Source organism: Conger conger, chromosome 4, assembly GCF_963514075.1.
Source record: "Conger conger chromosome 4, fConCon1.1, whole genome shotgun sequence".
NCBI classification, from domain to species: Eukaryota; Metazoa; Chordata; class Actinopteri; order Anguilliformes; family Congridae; genus Conger; species Conger conger.
Window position 1 is genome coordinate 36,970,050 of NC_083763.1, and position 25,184 is coordinate 36,995,233.

General features: G+C 42.2%; 1 protein-coding gene across 5 annotated transcripts in view; it reads left to right on the forward strand.

The window, feature by feature from the left end:
• The window catches only part of flt3 (fms related receptor tyrosine kinase 3), a 146,635-nt gene that overhangs the window by 34,527 nt on the left and 86,924 nt on the right, over window positions 1–25,184 (forward strand). For all 5 annotated transcript variants that reach the window (XM_061240732.1, XM_061240733.1, XM_061240734.1 and 2 more), the window contains 5 exons: window positions 5,402–5,534; window positions 5,911–6,085; window positions 6,217–6,314; window positions 14,410–14,515; window positions 15,760–15,950. In XM_061240732.1, coding sequence (XP_061096716.1) covers window positions 5,402–5,534; window positions 5,911–6,085; window positions 6,217–6,314; window positions 14,410–14,515; window positions 15,760–15,950 — 703 coding nt within the window. The remainder of the gene's footprint in view (window positions 1–5,401; window positions 5,535–5,910; window positions 6,086–6,216; window positions 6,315–14,409; window positions 14,516–15,759; window positions 15,951–25,184) is intronic.

A 25,184-nucleotide genomic window follows, 5' to 3' on the forward strand; every position in this document is an offset into this window, starting at 1 on the left:
TTTATCATGAAGTAATTATTAACAAATTATTAAAATACTTTTCAGTCGTGGGCCGGTGAGGGTTTTTTTTTGCATTAATTCAGACAAAAGTTCCTTATTTTGTAACATGGGTGGTAAAACCAGTGTGGGGGGGCCTCACCTTCTCTGCATTTTGGAAATCCACATATTACAAGAAATAAGGTCATGTCAGTTTTCTTTTTCACAACAAGTGTACAGCGGATCAAATGCATAATAGTTTCTCATTCTAAAATCAATGAGAAACGTTGATAGAATGTCCATTGTTTACTCAGAATTTCTCTGGAGGAACTGTTGTCCATTGTACATATAGGTGCTCTTATCTACGTTTTGTATAGGCTCTCTCAAACACGATGAGCTCAAGTACAACTGCCAGACAATGCTCTGTCCGACAAAGAGCTGAAGACCCCTCATTACACCCATCCGTGTATAAGAAAATTAACTTCAGCTCATCAAAGAACCTATGAGCATGTCATTGTGACGACTGAAAAGCATTTTAGCTAATGACATTTCACAGTGTATCATTTGTTAGGCTTGCATAAAATCAACACAACATTCACCTGCATAATGAATGTTGCGTGTCGGCAAAAGCAGTTTTTTTGCGATGCCTATTTCTAAATTGAGGACTTCTTTTGGAGGAGGTCCAAGGAATCTCTCATCTGAGTGAATATTTCTGAGGAAGACGTGAACACTAGACGCGGTAACGTTTGATTTGTAAATTGCTAATTTGAACAGCAGAGGTTAGGGCTTGAGCCAGTTTGTTTGTCTCTATTGCTGTTAATCACTTATACTGGTTGCATACCTGTAGAGTGATTAACAAATACTGACAAATAGCTGTGGAATTTGTCAGTAGATTAGCTTTGATTTGATATTGCTTGTGAGCAATTGTAGGCGATTTAAATAGGCGTGTCAGAGCAACGCTAGCGTCGCTCGGTCCCAGTTTGAACCCCTTGAACCTCAGCTACCCCCTGCTGACCCCCTGTGAGGACTTTGCTGTCACAGGGGGACTATGGAACTGCCAGTCTGCCACTCGGAAGGCTGACTTCATCCCCCGTATGCCTCCCTCCAGTCCCTACAATTCCTTGCCCTAACGGAGACCTGGATCACACCTGACAACACCGCCACTCCCGCTGCCCTCTCATCCTCCTTCTCCTTCTCTCACACTCCCCAGCCATCCGGCCTTGGCGGTGGTACTGGTCTTTTAATTTCCCCCTCATGGAAATTCTCTGTTCTCCCCCTCTCTGACCTGTCCATATCCAGTTTTGAATTCCATTCTGTTGCAGTATCCTACCCTACTAACCTTTTCATTGCAGTTATCTATTGTCCTCCAGGGCCCCTGGGAAACTTCCTTGATGAGCTAGACACCCTTGTCAGCTCCTTCCCTGAGGATGGCACCCCACTGATTCTCCTTGGAGACTTCAACAACCACCTTGAAGCCTCCCAGGCTGCTGCCTTCCTAACGCTACTCCACTCCTTCAGCCTCTCCCTGCAACACTCTCCTCCAACCCACGAGGTGGGCAATGTCCTAGGTGTCCTTGTCTTTGTGAGGAACTGCTCATGCTCTGATTTCATGGTTACCCCTCTGCATACATCTGATCACCACATCATCTCATTCTCCCTCCCTCTTCCTCCCCATCCTCCTCCCACCCACACTTCCTCAGCCCGCCGTAACCTCCACTCCCTCTCACCCTCTTCCTTTCCCACCACTGTCACCGCCTCACTCCCACCTCTCAAATCCTTCTCCAAACTCCCCACTGACTCTGCATCTGCCACCCTCCTTTCATCTCTCTCCTCCGCCTTTGACTCTCTCTGTCCCCCTGTCTCAAAGCCGCCTCGCACATCCCCCCCCAGTCCTTGGATACCTGACACCCTCCGTACCTCCAGGACCAGCCTCCGCGCAGCGGAGAGGAAGTGGGGAAAATCCAGAGACCCTTCAGACCTCACAATTTACCAGTCTCTCCTGGCGGCATTCTCTTCTGCTGTCACTGCCGCCAAAGCGAAATACTATCAGACACAAATTCAGAACTCCGCTTCTAACCCCCGGAAACTGTTCTCCATTTTCTCCTCTCTCAACGCACCGCCTCCTCCACCTCCTTCGCTGCTGATGACTTTGCTGATTTTTTCGATGAGAAAAAAGGTGTGATAGTCTCTTCTCCAGACTATCACACCTGACATTCTCCCATTTGTCACCTCCCTTGTCAACTCCTCCCTGTCTTCTGGCTGTTTTCCAGCATCCTCCAAGAGGGCCCACATCACTCCGCTGCTAAAAAAGCCTACTCTGGATCCCTCCATCATCCAGACCTACCGCCCGGTATCTCTTCTTCCTTTTCTTTCTAAAACCATAGAACGAGCTGCTTCTACTCAACTTTCTTCTTTCTTTTCTAACAACAACCTGCTAGACCCCCATCCGTCTGGCTTCAGATCGGGCCACTCCTCTCCGTCAGTGAGCCGCTCCATGCTGCACGAGCAACCTCCCTTTCCTCTGTCCTCATTCTTCTAGATCTCTCTGCTGCTTTCGACACTGTGGATCACTCCATCCTCCTGTCCGCCCTGTCAGCAACGGGCATTTGTGGCACAGCCCTGGACTGGATTGAGTCCTACCTCTCTGGTCGCTCCTTCCAGGTTGCCTGGGCTGGTACGGTATCGACACCTCGGCCCCTTGCCACAGGAGTTCCCCAGGGCTCAGTCCTAGGCCCGCTTCTTTTTTCTCTTTACACTCGTTCCCTTGGCCCTGTGATCACTGCACATGGGCTATCCTACCACTGCTATGCAGACGATACCCAACTCTTCATCTCATTCCCACCATCTGATACACAGGTTTCTGTGTATCTCTGCTTGCCTGAGGGACATCCAGAGCTGGATGGACAACCACCATCTAAAGCTCAACCCAGGTAAGACTGAAATGATATTCATCCCTGCTAATACCTCTCCCCATCTGGATCTCTCCATTTCCCTCGGGCATACCACACTCACGCCATCACCCAGTGCAAGGAACCTCGGCGTGGTGATGGACAGCAGACTGTCCCTTTCCGAGAACATTGCGGTGGTGCAGGTTCTTCCTATACAACATACGGAGAATCCGCCCCTTTCTCACCCACTACTCGACCCAGCTCCTGGTCCAAGCGATGGTTCTGTCCTGCCTGGACTACTGCAATTCCCTCTTGGCTGGCCTCCCAGCGTCCGCCATCAGACCCCTCCAACTTATCCAGAATGCAGCAGCTCGTCTGGTCTTCAACCTGCCAAAATACTCACACGGTACCCCCCTGCTTACTTCCCTCCACTGGCTGCCTGTCATGGCTCGCATCAAATTCAAAACATTGGTGCTAGCCTTCCAAGCAGTTAAAGGGTCTTCCCCAGCTTACCTGCAAAAAATCATCAGACCCTACATCCCCTTCGTTCAGCCTCCACAGGCCGCTTGGCACCTCCCCCTCTCCAAACCTCCACCTCACGCTCACGACTACTGTCTGTTCTGGCTCCACGGTGGTGGAACAAACTTGAGGTCAGAACTGTACAATCTCTCCCCACCTTCAAACTGAAAACGCACCTCTTCAAGCAGCACCTCTCCCCATCCCTCCCTACCTCCCTGTGATCCTTAATTGTTGTCTTTGTGATTTACTTTGTGTTTTGGTATTTTTAGTTGGCTAGGTAAGCAGTATTTGGATAGTTAAGTTTGGTCACTTTTGCTTTGTTGTTTTTTTGTTTATTTGTTTGTTTAAAAAAAATAAAATAAATGATGGGCCCTGGCCCTTATCTTTGTTGTACGGGTAGCAATTGAAATTGTACTTCCCTCTAGGGTCTTTCAGCGCACTTATCCCTGGTTATGGGTATGCACTTCTTCGCCTGCCAAGTATGCGTCTGCCAAATGCCAATAATATAATGTAATGTAATGTAATGTAATGTAATGTAATGTAACACTGTTGACAACACAATAGAGGGCATTTTCAGTGACATGACCCCATTTTATATCGGTGAGCATCTAAAAACATTCTCAGGATATTTTGTTATTTAGTATGCTTAGAAATAAGGGACCAGCCTGCTTTTCAATAATAAATAGCATGTGCAATTATGGAATGTGTTTTTATCTTGTTGATGGGGGTTGGGTATTTGACAAAAACAATGGACCTCAATGTATATATTAGTATACAACATGGTATTATTGTGATTATGGTATTTAGCTTTTGTGATTTTTCTTGACCTGTTGCTGTCTGAGGATAGCTGCAAGGAGAGGGCGTTTGGGGGGGGGAGTGCTTTTTTTCAGGATAAAAAGTGTTGTATAGTTTAGTAAGAAAAATTCATCATTTTACACCTCATGAGACCCATGATAATATTTAGTTTCCACGTGTCCTTTTGGAGTCACAAAACATGTCAAGAAAAGGGATGATACTTAAGGGGTTAATGTAAATCATGTACAAATCATGTAACCGGCCCCTATTTTGTTATTGACCCTCATCTTATATTCCAGGCCCATGGTAATGCTTACACTATGTCACATGAGTCACTCAAAAATAGAGTTATTTATTTTATTTTGTTTATTGGTATGTTAATTACCTACCATACCAGACCTGAGGTTTTGGCAAAGCCTTTCTCAAGCCAGCTTGAGAAAGGCCACACAAAAAGGTAGTGGTTATTTCATTTATTTATTTAGTTATTTATTTATTTATTCATATAATCAATGAACGAACACACCTGAGCCAATGTTTTGGCAAAGCCTTTCTCAAGCCTGAAAGAGGTTTTGCCAAAACGTTGGCTCAGGTGTTCATTCATTGATTATATGAATAAATTAATGAAATAACCACTACCTTTTTGTGTGGCCCTGATAAGACCATTCCACGGTCAGAGTTACTTACCCGCTCCTGACTCGTATCTACATGATTGTATGCATTGCACTGCTGCCGCACAATTGGCTGATTAGATAATCACATGAATAAGTAAGTGTAATAAAGTAAAATGTTCCAAATAAAGTGCTAGGTCAGTGTACATAGTAGCCCCATTTCAGGGCACTGTTTGGGACACATGACTTTACAGGTGTTCGTAATTGCTGAGGTGTGTTTAATTGCCTAGTTGATGCAGCTATAAGAGAGCTCAGTCTTTCCTCTTGTTTTTCGATCACGTTTGGAAACTATTATTGCTGCTTATCAACAAAAGTGCCAATGCAAGTCAAAGAAGCCATTATGAGACTGAGAAACAAGAATAAAATGGTTTGATTGGTACCAAAATCAACAGTTTGGAACATAATTAAGAGCACTGGTGAAAGCACCCTCATGGATACATCATGCTTTTCATTTCTCTTGAAAATAACTGATGGTTCAATAAAGTTGAAAAAGTAATTCTCACTCTCATTTGTCTGAGTCTGGCCACAGTTCCAATATTTCTGATTGTCCCCCAGGTATTGCATGATGACATGGGCTCTCAATCACTGACCTATTTGTTCATCGATTCTGTGAATGAGGATCACAGTGGCATGTACACCTGCATATCCCATGACAACAGAACAAAGTCCACCTATGTGCAAGTTCGTGGTATGTCCAGACATGCAAACTACACCCTTAATATGCAAAAATATTAAACCTCTGCCCCATTACAGTTCTTCATTGCAACTCTGCCTTTTCATGTTCCCTCATTCAGCCTATCCCATGTTATACTCAAATATTTGAACTTCACTATTTCATCTTTAAATGTTCAGCTGTAATACTGGATAATTCATGCATCTAAACCTTCCTCTATGACAGATCTTGCAACAGTACAGTATGCAATATTTTCATAAAAGCCATTTCATTGTTCACCTTCAGTGTGGAGGGTGATTTCCATTGTTTGAGTGTATGGTACCTCCCTGATTCATGGACCAGTAGTGCATCAAGATCTGGAAGCAATTTAGCCTATCCCATTTCATTGCAGAAGGAGGATTTATAAACCTGGTGGAGCTGAATGAAGTGAACAATGTATTGGCGAGGGACAGGGCCAAGTTCTGCTTCCGAGCAGTACTTTTTGCCCAACCCAAGCCACATTGTCACTGGCTTACTCCAAATGGGAAGGTACCATGCCCAGAGCGCAGCGCATTCTGGGGGAACAGGTGAGCTCCGTCGACTCTGATTGTCTCTATCTCAAACACACATCTCTTTCACCCAGTGGTTCATATTGCTTATATGTGAATTTTGAAGCATGCATTTCAGGATTGTGGTTGATGTGGTTTTCCTCCTCCAGTACTTTTGAGCTGTGTGATCTTGCTCCAGGCCTGTATCAGTTTCATGTGGAAAACAGCAAGGCATGCATCACAAGGAACTTGTCCCTCTGTGTCACAGGTGAGTGTGGTATGTGTGAGGGTCTATTTAGGAAGATGTGTGCAATAGGGTTATTGTGAATGTGTGTATGCATGGGTGTGTCAGTGGGTGTTTGTGTGTTTAAGTGGGATTGTTCAAGTGTGGGTGAGTGAACACTTTACCTCTGAGAATGACTCACTTGAAGAGGGTGATCTTTACCATCTACATAAATGCATTGGAAAAGCACATGCTCGTGGCCATGGCAGGGTATTGCTGTCCTTTATAAAGAATCTATTGCATATCCCTCCCACCACTGACAGCATCTGAAACTCAATCCTAGTGGTCCACCGATATGTTTTTTTAATGGCTGATGCTGATAGTTGATGCGACAGCTGATATAATGCCCATATATAGATCTTTAAATTTTTTTGCACCTAACACAACATCCAAACACACTGTGATGTGAGCAATCAGAGGGCTTTGTCATATCGCAAACCTGTCTTGATATTCCGATAACTGTGTCCTGATGACATTGGAACGAATCAGATAATACACTGATAACTAGCAGTCTCCCGGTTTTGCGCCATCTTCTTCTTTTCCAGAGTATTTCTAAATTACATTTAGTAAAACTTGGCTATTTAACAAACAAAAACATTATTTTCCTTCCCAGCAGCCTTTGCAATGGTCATTGATGTTCCAACACCCACTTGGGTTTGTTGTCAGACTAGACATCTTCATTGAAACATGTTCCTTTTTTTTTTTTTGGGTCGTTCAGCTGTTTGCTTGCTCGTCTTGCTTTATGTTTGGATTAGGTGTAATAACATACAAAAATATCTCAATATATATTATATAAAATATATAATATATAAAAAATAAAAATATATAAAAACTAATATCATGAGTAATTCCATTATTCCATGCGCATTACAATTTAATATAAATGATTATCTTATACATTAAGAGGTTGTATTTGATGGTATTTTATTAATTATGATAGAAAATACGTGCAATATCACAATCAGTATTTGGTTTAAAACTAAGAAATGTTGTGTACAATTCAATTATTCCAACTACATTACAATCTAATAGGCTATTATACCCCACAGTGATCATGATATTGCATATTTCTATCTCAATTAATAAAATGCCATCTAATACAACCTGTTAATGGATAAGATTTATATTAGATTGTAATCTGCATGAAATAATGGAATTACTCATGTGATTTCTTAGTTTTTAATCGGAATATTTACCTTATGTATTAATGAGCAAACTAGGGCTAACCCCTATTTTTGACTTAAGATGGGTGTAATAAATTAATTAATACCGTTGACTCACCATTTAAGAGGGGACCTTTTGGCTTTGGCTGCTGCAAACTTTTCAATTCTTGTAATAATTTGCAGTAATCCAATTTGCAACCGATTTGGTGCTCTATTGAAATTTCGGCCAACCCATTCAAACGATCTTGTGACATTGTTGATTACAGATAATACAAGTTTGAGATGTGGAAAACCCCTCTCTCCTGATGCCACAGTTACCAGCACAGTTAACAATAAGCACAGGGAGTAGATGTACTCAAGCATGTCAATGGGTGAATCTCACACATTAAGGTGACAAGATTTCTTGGAGCAAATCCGGGGAAATTTTCATTCGGTGTAACTGTGCGACAGCAGAGCATGTACGTTAAGAAAAAAAATCACCATCTTTTTCAAATAATAATTGATTTGATAATTTAATAACATTTGTGAAAGTGAATTTATGAATTAGCAGAAACCATCAGCTACATGAAATATAGGCACACATTATAATCCAAAACAATAACTCTTTACAGAGACATGAAACAATGAACAAAGACAAGACAACTAGGACAGTTCTTAAACAAACTGCATAAAGGCAGGGAGAATGGAGAGCCACCTCACATTGCTGTGGCCCAGGATGTTGTGACCCACAAATTCACAAAACCCTCGCAGACGCTCTTCTCGCACTGTGAAAATGTGGAAGTATCCAAATATTTTTGTTAGGATATATTCAACATCCACTGGAATTATATTGAGTGCTGTGTGCGTACTCTTATGCACAATGTGAGCGGGGCACCCCAGGCCAATAACCTCGTTAAGCGCTAGCTTAACTTTGGTGTGGACATTCTGCCTCCCAGCTCGGTTCAGGCCCCCAAAGTTGGTGTAGGTATTGTCTGCTGAGTAGGCAACCACCTTGTTCTCAAGGTTAAACTTTTGAATGACCGACAATAATCTTGTCGGCTATCTGTTCGGCCATCTCCCAGGGCAGCTCCACAAAATCAAGCAGTTTTGTCTCAGCTGACATGGTCCTATCATACAATTTGCAATAGTGGACCAGAATGGGCAGCAACTTAATGTGGCCATGGTCAGAAGCATCCACTGATAGTGACACAAATTCAACATAGTCCAGATCTCTCTTCACCTCATTGTTAGCCCAGGGTGCCAACACGTTTGTTACAATAGCATCGCATTTTGTTCTTGCGCAGCTGAACTTGGGCTCGTACAGCTTTATATTCAGAGCTGCTGTACAGTCCATCAACCTGAAGCTATGATTGTGTCGCATGGTATGATAGATGAAAATGCCCTCTTGTATAGCCAAATCATATTCAAATTTGGATGGCTCAGTTTTCCTAAAGAAAGTGGTCACAGAGGTGGAGCTGGCATGGGCCCTCAGTGCAGCTTGATGTTTGCTAACTCCTTCGTGCTCTTTAATAGAGGTTCTTCCTCCACTCCCAACACTACATACAGAATTTTTCAACTGTGCGTTGAAAGTCCATTTTCTCTTCTTTGAAAACATACCGAATTTAACCTAATTGAATAAGGAATGCAAATTTGTTGGCTAGCTTAGCAACTTTACCAGCGTATTTCATTCAAAGGAATTTGAGTCATGTAATCATGGTAATAGCATCTTACATGGCACTTGATTGGTTATAAATCACAGCAGTAACGTTATGTCAAGTCACGTCTCTCGGTCACAAACTATCCAATCTGACAGGCACGAGTTGGCTTTAAGTAACAATTACAGATAACGTTATTTTCCAATACAAACAAAGACTTGCACAAAGTGTCAAAGTAGTCAAGTTAACAAAGACATTGTTTGAATAATGAATTTAATTATGCTGAGCAAAAGCTTACATTTAGCGGCTTAACAAGCTTGCTAAAATTGTCATATTAGCTTGCACTGGATAACGTCAATTTCCAACCAGAATCACATTCTCACTAAAAGACCTGAAACATTAAAATTATACATATAATAAGCATTGTAAATTTAGTTATGATGTTAAGAATGGCCAATTAAATACATTAAGCTTTGAAAGTTAGGTGTACAGTCTTTCATTTTCTCTCAGGCACTTTCAGTGTTGGCAGTACATTTCCAACCATTCCCTCCAGAGATGCTCACAAGTCATCAAATGCAGGTCCAAGTGAATTCTCAAGTCTCTGAGCTAGAGTCCAAGTCAGGTCTCCAGAATGGTGCAGCCTAAACAGCAGTATGGCTAGCGAAATTGATCACATTCCTAGCCTAATCGAAGATATAGAAACCAGAAGTGTAGAAGACATATTTTGTATATGACATCAAGTTTGTGACAACAGAAGAAGCAATATTATCAGGGGCACACAAAATGAGATAGTGGTTATTTAATTTGTCTTTTCATAGATCAATGAACTACCATGCCTTAGCCAACATTTCGGCAAAGTCTTTCTCAAGCTGGCTGGAGAACCACAGGTCTGGTGTGGTAGGTAATTGATATATCAGTGAATAAGATAAAAAATATAATTGTTATTTATTTTAAGAACACTGTGTGACTCCTGGGAAATAATGTAAGCATTACCATGGGCCTGTAATATAAGATGAGGGGCCGGTTACATGGACCCAGATTAATCTTAATCGTGGACTAAATGCAGCTTTGTATGGATGATCTTGTAGGAACCACAACCACAATCCCACAGGACAATTCTGCAACGTCCACCCCGCATGACGTCTAGTTTGGTCCAGCCAATCCCGTAATGGTGGGAGCAATAAACTTTCCCGTATATGAGCAAGACATGTTCTCGGGATCTCTCTCTTTCTTCTCTTCTTCCCATTCCTTCTTTTCGACGCACCCTTTTTGGCCATTCGCTTCAGCTCGTCTGCTCTGAGACTTGGACAGAAGCTGAATGCTGCACAGCGCACTACCAGGCCTACGGACACACCTAGTTACCTCGCGGTAACTTTGTGGCCTATAGCGAGTGGAAACTGGTGTATGTGGAATGCTGCATCAGTTTACTCCTGCAAAGCTCACCAACGAACAACAGCAACAAACTTTTCCACCCGGAAAAAGGGCCAGCGAACATCCAACCGAGCGGACCAGACAACAACGCGCGGCTAAGACGGGAACTCCCCAGCTTTGCGCACCTCTCCAGGACATCATTCGCAGCACCATCGCGCCTCCTGTAAAGACAGCACGTATGGACTCAGTAAGACAACAAACATTCAGGCATAGTGTTTAGTTTAGTCTTAACTTTTTTTGGGAATCTGTGTTTCCATATTTTCCGTCTTATCATTGGAATGTATTTTGTATTTTATATATATGTACGTGAATTGATTTGCCGTCTTTTGCGCATATATAGAGTAAACTACGCAAGTAGTCTTCTCACAGCTAACAATAACTAAGACACCCACTTTTACTTTCCTTTGTTCAATGGACGTGCGCGCTTCACACACGCGCACGCACGCACACACACACACACACACACCCCCCTACTAACTTACCCTACTAACTTCCCGTTAGTTTATCTGTTCTGTGTTTGTATGTTTGTTTAATAAATATATTTTATTAAACCCGGTGTCTGTTTTGGCGTCACATAGACATGAGAGCCGAGTTAAAGCAGTCTTTCAAAGAACTTCCAACCTTCAGGTTATCGGTATGTTTAATCATTAATATTGGTTATTTTAATAATTAATTAAAATACAAAATTTGTGGTTAGATATTTCTGATAACAGTAATTTTATGAGACTGATTACTTTTTGCAGTTATACTGCTACATAACATTAATTGGCGCCCCGGTTTCGTAGAGAGTAAAATCCCTACGTTATTTGGCGGCCCGTGCGAGGACCCTACAATCTCCAATTTAATTTAATCTAGAACTAGGCTTAATCTGCATCTGTGAGTTAAGGGAGCTATGTTTTGGCACTATGTCTATATTATGCTATTGAAAAAATCCTAAAAAAACATCCTATCCTTGAATGCTAAGGAATGCCATTAACCAATGCATCGTAAAATTATAAATGATTTCAAAGCTGCTTGCAACTATAGTACATGCCAAACTCGGGTTCTACAGTAGCTTTTAATGTTAACATCAATTACAAACAAAAACTCTGTATTTTCTTGAAAATACAGTTCATATTTGTATGACACTGGAATACCAAACAATGTCCACGCAACTAGTACATAACATTACATTAACATTACTGTACCTTACGCTCCTGGTTCTCTAGCTTGCATAGCTTTTCAAGATCAACCATTTGAAATGCAAGCCAACATCACTACAACTAGCCAGTCAAAACATAAGAAAATATGTGCTTCTGTGGTGCAGATTAAATGGTGACAGGAACATTATACTGAGTCTGAAACGCATCATTTAGCCAACACAACAGTTTAGACAAGCTACGTAAACACAACAGTGAACAGCGGCGGGTTCAGATCCTGTGCTGGTAACCTGATTTACCTTTCTGTATCAGTTTTCAAATGTCTGTTGAAATTTGACGTCTGCACAATTTGGTAGTTGCAATCATTTTGTTTGGCTCGATGAACCTGAATTATTTAAACTCAAAGGCCACAACATGCGGAACTGTAATCTTGATGAGCTATGCTGCAAGAAATACAGCGTAGGGTGTTGGTATAGTTGCAACTGAAAGGCGTACAGTGTGGCACATAACTAAGGAATATCTTTCATATAAATAATGGAAAAATAATCATTGGCTGTCATTATTCACTTTGTAATTTTCACGATGGCATTGGCCAAACTCTCATTGTTTACGAGTATTTATTGACGAGTCCGAATCAATTATGGAGTCTGTGTATGTGCGACTTAAGTGCGACTCAAGTCCAATTCGCTGACTCAAGTCCCCATCTCTGGTCCTGTCTGCAGATGACTGAATTGACACAAGGAGGAGCGCTATCAGGCAATTTGCCACATGGACACAGTCATAGGTTCACCGAGATATAAGATATAAAGATATCGGCCCAATTAATCGGCAGACCTATGTATTGGTCGACCATTCTCATCCTTTATCTCAGAATTTTTTTACTTTCTAAACTGTATGTCCCACTGTCTCCAATATGATGATATTGGGTGATTTTAATATACATGTGGACTCCCCCAATTCCTCCATGGCTGCTCCTTTCCTGAACCATCTTGATTCATTGATTGATTCTTGTATCTACCTCTAACCTCAACATCTTGAATCTCGGAGTCTCTGACCACAATGCTGTCATGCTGTCACTGGCATACCATACTGACTACCTCCCATAGCACCCTGGCCCCAGACCAAGTAAGGAAAGTCACCTTCCAATGCTCTTATTCGTGGTTCACTGACAATCTGGGCAGTATGAAGACCTATGATTGCAAGCTGGAGATGCTGGGGAAGAAATAGGACCTCAATGTCCATCTGATGGCCTTCAGAGACCACCAATCTGCCTATGCAGCTACCCTAAAAACTGCCTGCTCAATTTACTGCTCTGCAATGATTGATGAGTTGTAGAGGCCAGCAGAGGCACAAGCAAAATAACATATACAAGTAGATAAGCAAGGTATTGGGCAGAAGTATAACATACACAGGTTTCCAGTGTATCATATTAATGACTGAGAATCTTTGTTTTGTAATATTGTCTATGTGCATATCCTGCAAAGTATGCCTTAAAAACTATCCAACTACAGGCCAATTTCCAACCTCTCTCCAAAATATTGGGAGAAAGTCATAGCCCGCCGGAAAGAGCACTGAAACAGATCTGTTAAAGGTGACCAATGACCTGCTGATGGCAGATGACTCTGGCTCACCCAGTTTCACACTGCAGACCACAACATCCTCCTCCATCGCCTCGGAACCTACATATAGTGCTGAAGTGGTTTTCCTCCTACCTCATCAACCTGTGGTGTCACGTTTCCCTGGGGGGCTCCAGATACAACGATATCGCAGTGACATGCTGCGTCCCGCAAGGGTCAGTGCTTTCATTCTACAGTATCCTGTTTTCAATCTACAGTATTTTTATCCACTTGGTCAAATCATCAGCTACCACATCATCAATTTTCAATCCGGTGCAGATGATATCCATATGTACATCAGAACCCAACCCCATCAACACTATTTCCAAAACTGTCTAGAGGACAGCCATTGGTGGGTAAAGGCCAACTTCCTTCAGCTAAACCGAACAACACAGAGGCTATGCTGATCGGCATGCCCAAGCAAGTCCCTCCTTCCTGTGTTGTCATCACCAACCTAAGTATAAGTTTGATCCGACACTTTCTTTCCAAACCGACATCAAACACAATCTACTCAACCTAATTTTAATCTCAAAAACATAGCCACATTCCTCTCCAAACCTGATGCTAACAAACGTCATTTTTGCCCTCCTCTCTGGTCTCCCAGTCACCTTCAACTTATCCAGAACAGCACTGCTACCAGATCAAAGAAGTTAGCCTATATATACTTGGCCAACTCCATTGGCTCCCCTCAGTCCACTACAGGATACATTTCAAAGTCCTTCTCCTGACCTATAAAGTCCTAAGTGGCCAAGGCCCCACCTACCTCAGTGACCTCATCACCATCCATGAACCTGCATGCTCCTTTTCTTCCAGCCGTTCCCTTCTGCTCCAGGTCCCCCGTACTCTCCTTCAGACAATGGGCGATTGAGCCTTCTGCTCTTTTGCCCCTTGCCTCTGGAACTCCCTCCCTGACCACCTTAGAACTGCCCCATCTATTTATGCTTTCAAAACAGGCCACAAAACCCTTGTTTACCGACAGGCCATCAAGGTTTTTTTTTGCCTGATTTATCTTGCTTTGATGTAAAGCATTCCGAGATCTGCCCCCACAAATTAGAATTAGAATAGTTTGTATTATTCTTATTATTGTCTCTCTGCAGACATGCCCAGTGTGAGTCTCATTCAGGAGGCAGACAGGTTCAGCTGCAGAACCAACAGCACTATGCCATTGAAGATCACCTGGAAGACCTGCCCACCCTCTACCAAGTATGTCTGTATTCTGGCTGTTTCTATTCTGGAGTGAAGCCTGAGAGAAATACAGTGGCTTCAGAAGGTATTCTGACCCCTGCATATTTTATTGTGTTGTAGATTTAGATTGATGGCATTTATGCCAATCTATACTCAATAACCCAAAATGCCAATTTTCAGGGCTGTCTTGGCATGAGATTAAATGCTTCCCTCCAAAATAATTTTTTAGTGTGAGATGCATTGCCCTCTATGTAAAAAAAAAAACATGCAATGTGATGGTGGGAGACAGAGCCTGAAAGCGTGAGGTTCACTCCAAAAGTGAAAACATGTTTTTAGAACTCTTCATTCAGTACTTTGTAGAAGCCCCTTTGGCAGCAATGACATCTTTGAGTCTTCTTGGGTACAAGCTTTAAACACCTGGATTTGGGCAGTTTATCCCATTCTTCCTGGCATTCCTTGGCCACTCAAGGGCAGACTTGTCCCGAAATCAGTCCAGCATTGCTACTTGGCTGTCATGCTGTAAGGTGAACTATCCACCCTTCCCTCAATTCCGACCTGTCTTTCTGTCCCTGCCACTGAGAAGCACTCCTTTAGCATTTTGTCTCATCAGACCAGATAATCTTCTTGTCTCAGAGCATGATTTTTAATAAATTTGCCCACATTTCTAAAAACATGTTTTCATGTCATTATGGGTTATTGAGTGTCGATTGATGGGCAAAATGGCAATATTATCCCTTTAAAATAAAATCTACAACACAAAGTCTGCAAAAATTGAAGGGGTCTGAATACTACTGTAGGTATGAGAGAGTCAATAGTATGACGTAACATAGGTAAGACAGGTGATGGGTAAGAAAAAAAGTGACATAGAAACAGGTGGAAACAGAATAAAAGTTATATGAAACTGAGTAACAGGTGTATTGAGACATGTGAAAATAGTTGTACTAACAAGTGTTTGGTCCACATACATAAGAGTGGAACAAATATAGCTGTTTTAATTAATGAGATCTGGCTGTGTGTGTCCCTGTGTATGGGGCAGCCTGTAGCGTAGTGGTTAAGGTACATGACTGGGACCCGCAAGGGTGGTGGTTTGATCCCCGGTGTAGCCACAATAAGATCCGCCCAGCCGTTGGACCCTTGAGCAAGGCCCTTAACCCTGCATTGCTCCAGGAGAGGAGATTGCTAATCAACTGTACGTTGCTCTGGATTTGGCATCTGCCAAATGTGATGTAATGTAATGTCATGTAATGTGTTCATGTCTGCAGCTGCCTGGATGCTTCCTCTTGGAGAGGTGAGCGAGATCAACCACTGCACGTGTCAAAGTCTGAAAGGCTGTGTCAGAAGGAAGTGTCCAGTTCCTTGCCCCTGGCCGATTTGGAGCACCAAACCAAACTGAAATGCTGTGCCTACAACTCTGCAGGCGAGCGTTGCAGCCAGGAAATATCACTGCTGAAATGTGAGAGAGTCAGAGAGTCAGAGTTGTGTCCAAGGTGGGGGGTGGGGTTGGGTGGGGTGGGGTGGGGCGGCAATGGGGGTGTCGTGGGGGGGGGGGGCACATGCCCACCAGAAATGTGATTGGCCACCACGGGTGCTGATAGATTAGAAGGCTATACATCACATTGGCTAGGCACTGCTGCAGTCTCACATCTCTCATCATGTTACTGTGCACTGCAACTCGTGTTTAAAAACAGAAGCGCGAATATACATTTTGTTTTCGACATGCAAGAGAAGAGAGGCTACTTGAAACCACCGGAGAACAAAAACATCTCTAAATCAGGTAAGTCAACTTTGCCTGTACATTGTTTCATTTTAATTAAAAATTGTGAAACAATCATTGAAGAATTGTCATAGAGCTATGACATTTTGGAATGGAAGACTGTCAGCAAGACTAACTTTGCGGGAATGGCCTGCAATGTTTATCATTATTAGCAAGTATAGGTTAATTCATTCTCATCCATATTGGGTGAATAGTGAAGGAATTGTAGTGTTTTTTTTTAAATACACTCCAATTTTAGGGGGACCTAAAGTAATTGGACAATTGGCTGCTCTAATGTTTCTTGGACATGTGTGTTAATTTTCATCATTAGTTCATGCACAAAAGCATAGCCCAGCTAGCAAAAGGTCTAGAGTTGATTCTAGGAGTGCCACCTGCATTTGTAGTTGTTGTTTGAGAGTCAATGCCAGTAATGCAGGCCATCATTACGCTGAAATATCAGAATAAATCAAGAGACATGCCCAGAAAATTAAGAGTGTCAAACTCAACTGTTTGGTACATTAAGAAGCAAGAATGCACTGGTGAACTGAGCAATGGCGAACAACCTGGTAGAGCACAGAAGACCAGTGCAGTGAATGACAGAAAAATCCTTCGAATGGTGAAGAAATACCTTTGTAACTGTTCAACAGATCAAGAACACCAGGTTGTAGGTGTAGATGTGTCAAAGATGACCACCAAGAGAAGATTATGCCAGCATTAGCTCAGAGGGTTCCCCACAAGATGCAAGCCCCTGGCAAGTCTCAAGAATAGTGCCAGGTCACATTTTGCAAAACGTCTGGAACAAAGTGCTATGCACAGATGAAGAGCAAAAAATTATGCTAAAAGGAACTTCCCAAAACCAAAGAAGGTATTTTTTGGGGAAAAAAGGGTGAAGCCTTTGTAGAGAAGAAGACCCGGCCAACTGTGAAGATTGAAGGTGGATCTATTACGCCTTGGAGTTGTGGCAGCTGGGGGTACAGGAAATATTGTGCCAGTGGAAAGATGATGTTATGTACGGCTCTGAGAACCCAAACGCAGACCACAGGATGATCCAAAATCGTTGTTTATTAGTCCGAAATTGTAGCCAGGAGATCCAATACAATGACAAAAACGAAAGGCAAAAGAATAGTCGAAAACAGGCGAGGGGGTCAAAAATCCAGAAAATCAAAAGGCTAAAGTACAGAAGGGCGGAGGCAAAAATCGAAATCAGAAAACAAAGCAGAATGTCAAAAAAACATTACTTCAAAAATTCCTTCTCCCAACCCTCCACCCCTGCTGACCCTCGTACCCTCCCCAACTCCCTAACCTCCTTTTCTCCCCTCTCTGACACCTACACACTGAAACTCCTTACATCCCACCACCCGACCACCTGTCCTCTTGACCCCATCCCCTCTCCCCTCCTACAATCTATATCTGAGGACATTCTCCCTTTTCTCTCCTCTCTAATCAACACCTCCCTCTCTTCCGGCACCATGCCCTCTTCCCTGAAGAGGGCCAGAGTCACTCCCCTCCTCAAAAAACCTACTCTTGACCCCTCTGCCCTGAACAACTACCGGCCTGTCTCTCTTCTTCCCTTTCTCGCCAAAACCCTGGAACGGGCGGTCTGCTCCCAACTGTCCACTTATCTTCTCCACAACAATCTCCATGACCCCAACCAGTCTGGCTTCAAGAGTGGCCACTCCACTGAAACCACCCTGCTCGCGGTCACTGAGGCACTCCACTCTGCTAAAGCAAAATCCCTCTCCTCTGTCCTCATCTTCCTCGACCTATCGGCCGCCTTCGATACAGTCAACCATGAGATTCTGCTCTCATCGCTGTCTGGGAAGGGTCTGCACTTGCTTGGTTTTCCTCCTACCTCTCTGGTCGCTCCTACCAGGTGACTTGGAGGGGCGCAGTCTCCGACCCTCAACCCCTACGAACTGGAGTCCCGCAGGGCTCGGTTCTTGGGCCTCTCCTCTTCTCGCTATACACCATGTCTCTTGGTTCTGTTATCTCTTCCCACGGCTTTTCTTATCACTCCTACGCTGATGACACCCAACTCTTCATTTCCTTCCCCCCTGACACCCAAATCACCACACGGATCTCTGCCTGCTTGGCTGATATCTCTGCGTGGATGACTTCCCATCACCTGAAGCTCAACCTTGCCAAAACTGAGCTTCTCTACATCCCTGCTAAGTCCTCTCCGTCAATCGACCTCTCATTGACTGTTGAGGACTTTGTAGTTTCCTCCTCCCGTACGGCAAAGAATCTTGGGGTGACTCTTGATAACTGCCTCACCCTGGCTCCACAAGTATCCTCCACTGCCAGAACCTGCAGGTTCTTTCTGTATAATATACGCCGTATCCGTCATCTCCTGACTGAGAAAGCCACCCAGCTCCTAGTCCAGGCGCTCGTCATTTCCCGCCTGGATTACTGCAACTCCCTCCTAGCCGGTCTCCCAGCGTGTGCCATCAAGCCCCTCCAGCTGGTCCAGAATGCTGCAGCCCGCCTGATCACCAATCAGCCCAGGTCGGCTCATGGCGGTCGAGCTGCACGTTCACGCCTGTCCGTTCTGGTTCCTCAGTGGTGGAATGACCTGCCTACCACTGTCAGAACAGCAGAATCCCTCCCCCTATTTCGACGCAGACTCAAAACCCACCTTTTCAAACTCTACCTTAGTCCTCCCCCCTGACTTCCCCTGCCCCTCCTTTCTGATATCCCTATCCTTGTCTAACCCCCCCCCAAAAAAAAAAAAAAAAAAAAAAAAAAATTCTGATGACAACTATGTTTAGAACAGCATTTCCTGTGTATTTTGCTAGTTTCTGGATGTGATGCTCTGACTTATGGTAGAACCTATGCACTCGTAAGTCGCTTTGGATTAAAAGCGTCTGCCAAATGACTAAAATGTAAAATGTAAATGTAAAAGCAGAAAGGCAAACAAAACAAAAGGGCAAGGCAGGCTTGGAAATCAAAAGGCTTACGAAGTAATTAGGCTTACGAAATATTTGGTACTAAGACTGATCAACGTTCTGACAAGGAACAATGCAGAGACTGAGGTTTAAATACATGAGGGAAGGTAACAATCTAGGCGGGGCTGGGGAAAAGGTGGGCTAAACAAATAGACAACAGGTGGGGAAACATAATGGGGTAGTAACATAATCATAGAGGGGAGACGGAAACGCGGACTGGATGCACGTAACCAACATGTAAAACATACGGCTCCGGGTTAGGGAGTAGACATTTGCTTAGCTTGAAGACGTAGTGATAGAGACAGGTGCGAACACTTCGCTGAAACTAAACGAGTAATCAGGGATAGCATAGGGAGGCGGAGTTACAGAACAGTGCAGAAATACTAAGAGATTGCGTTAGTGAGTTAGTTACGTGAATATTTCTAAACTACCCAATAAAAGTGATTGTTAGTTAGTTAGATAGTAAGTGTATTAATGGGATTAGTACTGTACAAAACCAAGATTAGTAGTAGTGAGTAAGAATTGTGCTTTACAACATTTAACTACCAAGAAAAAGCAGGAAGTAAGAATCGCAAGTTGGGAAGGAAATTTTGAAAACCCGAAACTACCGTGAACACCCGAATAGTGGGACACGCAGACAGGGGAGTGACTCGGCTGGTAAACATTCAGACGCAGACATAACAGGGGAAGACAAATGAGAACTGTAATGGAAAACACTAATGATCTGATTCAATGATCTATGAAAAATGAATAATTAACAAGAATAAACATGAATACATACAGGACAAATACAGAAACATTACAGAAGAATGGATTCCACCAAATATTAAGAGATTCTCGAGGCTAATGTTCAAACATTGAAGTTGAAGAGAGGTTGAGTATTCCAGCAAGACAATGATCCAAAGCATACCGCAAAATCAACCATGAAGTACCTCCAGGAAAGACAAATGAAGGTTTTGGAATATCCACAGTCCCGAGACTACAGAATATTATTGAAAATCTGTGGAGAGATGTCAAACATGCCATACATGCAAGGTGGCTGAAGAATATTTCTGAGCTAGAGGTGTTCTACCAGGAAGAATGTTGACAAATTACAAAAGCAAGAATTGAAAGACTCTGGAAGCATTTACAAGCTGTTATAGTTTTTTTTTTTTTACTGTAAAAAATTAATCTTGCTTTAAAATGTGAAGAAATGTGTCATGTTTAACATTGTACCATTTCGAGGTCAGGTTCGCTTCTGTTCACTTTGATATTAATTGTAAAAGGCTTTTTGACCATGGTACTGTACTAAATTTTCTGTTTCCCTCCAATCAATCCCCTTACACGCAGTGGCATGCATTCTTCCCCCTCCTCATTTTATGTCACTGAATTCAACTCCCCGCCCTTCAAAATAGCTACTGCTTTGCTTGCTGGCACATTGGTAATCCGTTGGAACGAGCTTAGTATGTAGTGGCCATGACCTACGGAAGCATGGTGGCGATCATTGTGCAGCGGTATTACTGACCAAGCAGGAGATAACCTGTGCTGATGGCTATAGTAAACAAAAGGTACAGCTGCAAGTTTTATAATAAACCATTATGCTCCTTAAATATGTTTAAATATGTTTTTAAATATAGGCTATTTGTATTAATAGTTAGTGAGAACTAATTAGCAGATCAGCCTTTTACCACCTGAGAAAATATTCTACAGGCTGGTAGCATACAAGGTCCAGAGAAAAAGCTAAATGTACATGTGAAGTTTCAAAAATGGAATCATCATTCAATAATTTGTACTGTAATTGTTACGGCAGGGGGGACAGAGGAACCAGAAGCAGACACAGGGGTGTGGAAAATGGCAAGTTTACTCACAGGTGATGGGGCAGACAGAGCGTAGTTACAAAACAGGCCAAGGTCAAAAACCAGGGGGTCAGTCCAACAATGCGAAGGTACAGAAATCCACAACAACGAAAGAAAAGGTCCAGGGAAGCAGGCAGGGGTCAAAACTGGAAATCCAATCAACAGGGGCAAGGGCTCAGGAACAAGGGGGCTAGAACTGGGGGGAAGGAATAAAGGGCTTGGGAACAAAAACAGGACAAGATGAACTAGCAGCGTGCAACTGAAAAGGACAGGTATAAATACACAGGGGAATGAGACAAACTAGGCGGGGCATGGGAGTGAGGGCGGTCTAACAAATAAACATCAGGTAAGGCACATGAAAGGGTAATAGGACAATAACGAGGGGGAAATGAAAACGCGGACTGGATTCACAAAGACACACATGTAATACAAACGGCTCCGGACTAGGGAGTAGACAGTTGCAGGGAATCAGGAGATGCAGAGATACAGAGAGACAGGTGCAAATACTTCGCTGAAACTAAGCAAGTAATCAGTGATAGAATAGGGAGGCGGAGTTACAGAACAGAATTAAAACTGGAGATGCGTTAGTAAGTTAGTTAAGTGATTTAAATTACAAATACCCAAAACTAGTGAATGTTAGTTTGTTAGTTTGACAAACATATTAGTGTGTTAGTATAATTAGTACTGTACAAACATGAAATGGAGAGAAAGCAGGAAGTAAGGAATGCAAGATTGGAAGGAAGATTGAACCCCGGAACTACCGTAAACACCCGAATAGTGGGGCACGCAGACAAGGGAGTGACTAGACTAGTAAACATTCAGACTCAGACATCAAAAGGGAAGACGAGTGCAAAGACTAATGAATATAAACAACCAGACATGGATATGAAAAATAATGAATTACAAGACTAAAGATAATAAACAATGATAAACTAACACACAGAACACAGGAACATAACAGTAATGGGTTGCATTCTTCAAAATTGTGTGTGAAGAAATGCGAAAGAATCTTAAACTTAGCATAACAGGACCAATAAGCACAGGAAATGAAATGAAATCCTGTGTAATGCAAAATAGGCTCCTAACGTTAGCCTAACTGATTACTTAAACGTTGTAGAGTTAGACAACATGTCGCTTAATATGTCCATTGTAGCAGCCTCAAATGTTTTTTTCTCCTGATATGTAAGCTAGCTATATATTTCCCCTCTGTATTACATACTATATATTCACTTGTCTTTTATATTGTTACATTTTTGATACACATTAATCATTTTTCATTTACACTGCTGTTTTCATGTGCTTAATATTGAGGTTGTTCCATATGTAAATTTACATTCCATCATACTAAAAAAATGTATATGCCCACACTGAGCACTTTATTTATTCAGCACTTATTCATCATCTCATCAGCCAATTGTGTACCAGCAGTGCAATGCATAAAATCATGCAGATACAGGTCAGTAGTTCACATCAACCATCAGAATGGGGAAAAACATTTATCGCATGGCATGATTGTGCCAGACGGGCTGATTTGAGTATTTACATATCTGCTGATCTCCTGGGATTTTCATGCACAACAGTCTTTAGAGTCTCTATGGTGCAAAAAACAAAAAATATCCAGTGAGCAGCAGTTTGGCGGGCAGAAATGCCAAAACTGGACAGATGAAGTCTGAAAAAGCATAGCCTGGTCTGGCCTGGTATGAATCTCGATTTCTGCAGAGGCATACAGATGGTAGGTCAGAATTTGGCACAAACAGCATGAAGCCAATGGATAATCCGAAATCGTAATTTATTAGTCCGTAATCGTAGCCAGGAGATCCGATACAAAGACAAAAACAGAAGGCAAAAGAATGGTGGAAAAAACAGGCAAGAAGGTCAGAAATCCAGAAAATCAAAAGGCAAAAGTCCAAAAGGGCGTAGGCAAAAATCGTAGTCAGTAAACAAAGCAGAATATCAAAAACCAGAAAATCTGAATGGCAAACAAAACAATAGGGTAAGGCAGGCTCGGAAATCAAAGGCAAAGGGGTGTCTTTCTGGAATCTCAAGAATTAGGCTTACGAGGAATTCGGCACTAAAACTGATCAACGTTCTGACACTGGTTCAACCAGAGACTGAGGTTTAAATACATGAGGGAAGGTGACAATCTAGGCGGGGCTGGGAAAAAGGTGGGCTAAACAAATAGACAACAGCTGGGGAAACATAATAGGGTAATAACATAATAACGGGAGGGAGGCGAAATGCGGACTGGATGCATGTAACAAAACGTGAAATATACGGCTCTGGATTAGGGAGTAGACATTTGAAGACGTAGTGATAGTCAGAGACAGCCGAATAGTGGGACACGGAGACAGGGGAGTGACTAGGCTGGTAGACATAACAGGGGATGAACTGTAATGGAAAACAATAACCAAGGATGTATGAAAAATGGATAAGAATAAACATAAATACACACAGGACAAATACCGCCAAACTTGTGGAGGGGTGTGGAGGGGTGTGTATGGCTAAAACATTCATCTGACCATAGCACTCTCTTTCAGTCAGAATTCCAATGCTATTTGGCAAACTCAAGATTTGGTTTTATTTATTGTGCTCAGTAAGGGCTGTCTTTGTGCCACCCTTCCAAAGAGTTTGTTGGTAAGGAGGTGCCATTGTAAGGTTCTTTTTATTACTTGGTGATTCCAAGATGCAATCAATCTCTGCCTTAACAGTTACATATGGTCTTCATACCATTCTCAAACTTTATTCTTCAACAACTTACTGGCTAGGAGACCAGTCACAACATTACTATAGACTAATAACAGGATGTAATAAGTAATTACAATGTTGCTCTAATGGGCTGAAGGCAACCTGACTCCAATAATTCTGTATTATGAAAAAAATATATTAAAACAGTAGCAGCATTGCAGCAAACGAGTAGTAAGCAAATAAAATAGCTATTGGAATGTATTTGACATTTCAGCACTTCCAAAACTGGAACATGGACTAAAGAAAAAGCTATTAACTCTGAATAATCCTGTTTTGGATTCCACTGTAGTCCTCCACCCTTTCATTCCACTGCGCTTGCATTGGTTGCAAATGGTGCAATAGCAGCAGCCTGAATCGGCTATCAGATGTCCTGAGCACTTTTTCCATATTTTTATATGGTCTATGGTTTTTCCACAGCAACTATTTGCTGTTCGCACAACCACACCAGGTTTAAAATGTGAGCACTGTAATCGATAGTGTTCTGAAAGACTGTTGGGGAGCAGCAGTGTCCTTTTTCATCATGAGGCAATTGCATTATCATTCTAAAAGTGAAACGTTTGTTTCCAGAAGTAAATACAGTACCAGTACAAGTACACATCATAGGGAATGTGATGAGGAGGGAACATGCATTAAACACGGAACTCTCATACCACAATTCTGTGGCAATCAAATTAACAACATAGACATTTGAATCATGGTTATGTTTTGTTTTGTTATCAGTTAAATGGGTTTAAATATGTATTTCTTTGAAAGGGGCACAATTTCTGAGACAAAAATGCGAAACCACAACTTGTGTGATTTCACAATAAACTAATATACATTCCTAATTGTTTGCTGGGTTAAACATCCATGCAGAACATGGTCATTTCAACCAAGTGTTTTTGGTCTCACAAATATCCAGCACATAATTTACAATTGTAACGTTGGATGCTCTTTATTAGGAACACTATACTAATACTGGATAGGGCCTCCCTTTGCTCTCACAACAATTGCTCTCAATTTTTTGTGGAATAGATTCCACGAGATGTTGTAAACATTCCTTTGAGATTCTGTTCCATGTTGACATGATTGCATCATGCAACATTTACTTGATACTATCTTTGATATAAAACAATAGGTAGAGCAACTGTTAATGTACTGTCACAGATTAATGAAAGGACATACAAAGATTGACAGAGAAGGCATATAGGCTGATATTTTAATCAGAGCTAATATTGAGGTTAAGGCTATCATATCTTTTAAATTGACTTACTTGTCCTTTGCGTTGTTCTTTGCGGGTATGATGAGTGCCTTGTCACAAGGATAGAATGAAATGGATAGAATTGCCACATGCAAGCTATGATAATTATCGTATTCATACCACAATTTTCTCTTTGTTCAATGTACGATAAATGATGGCAAAAGGTGCC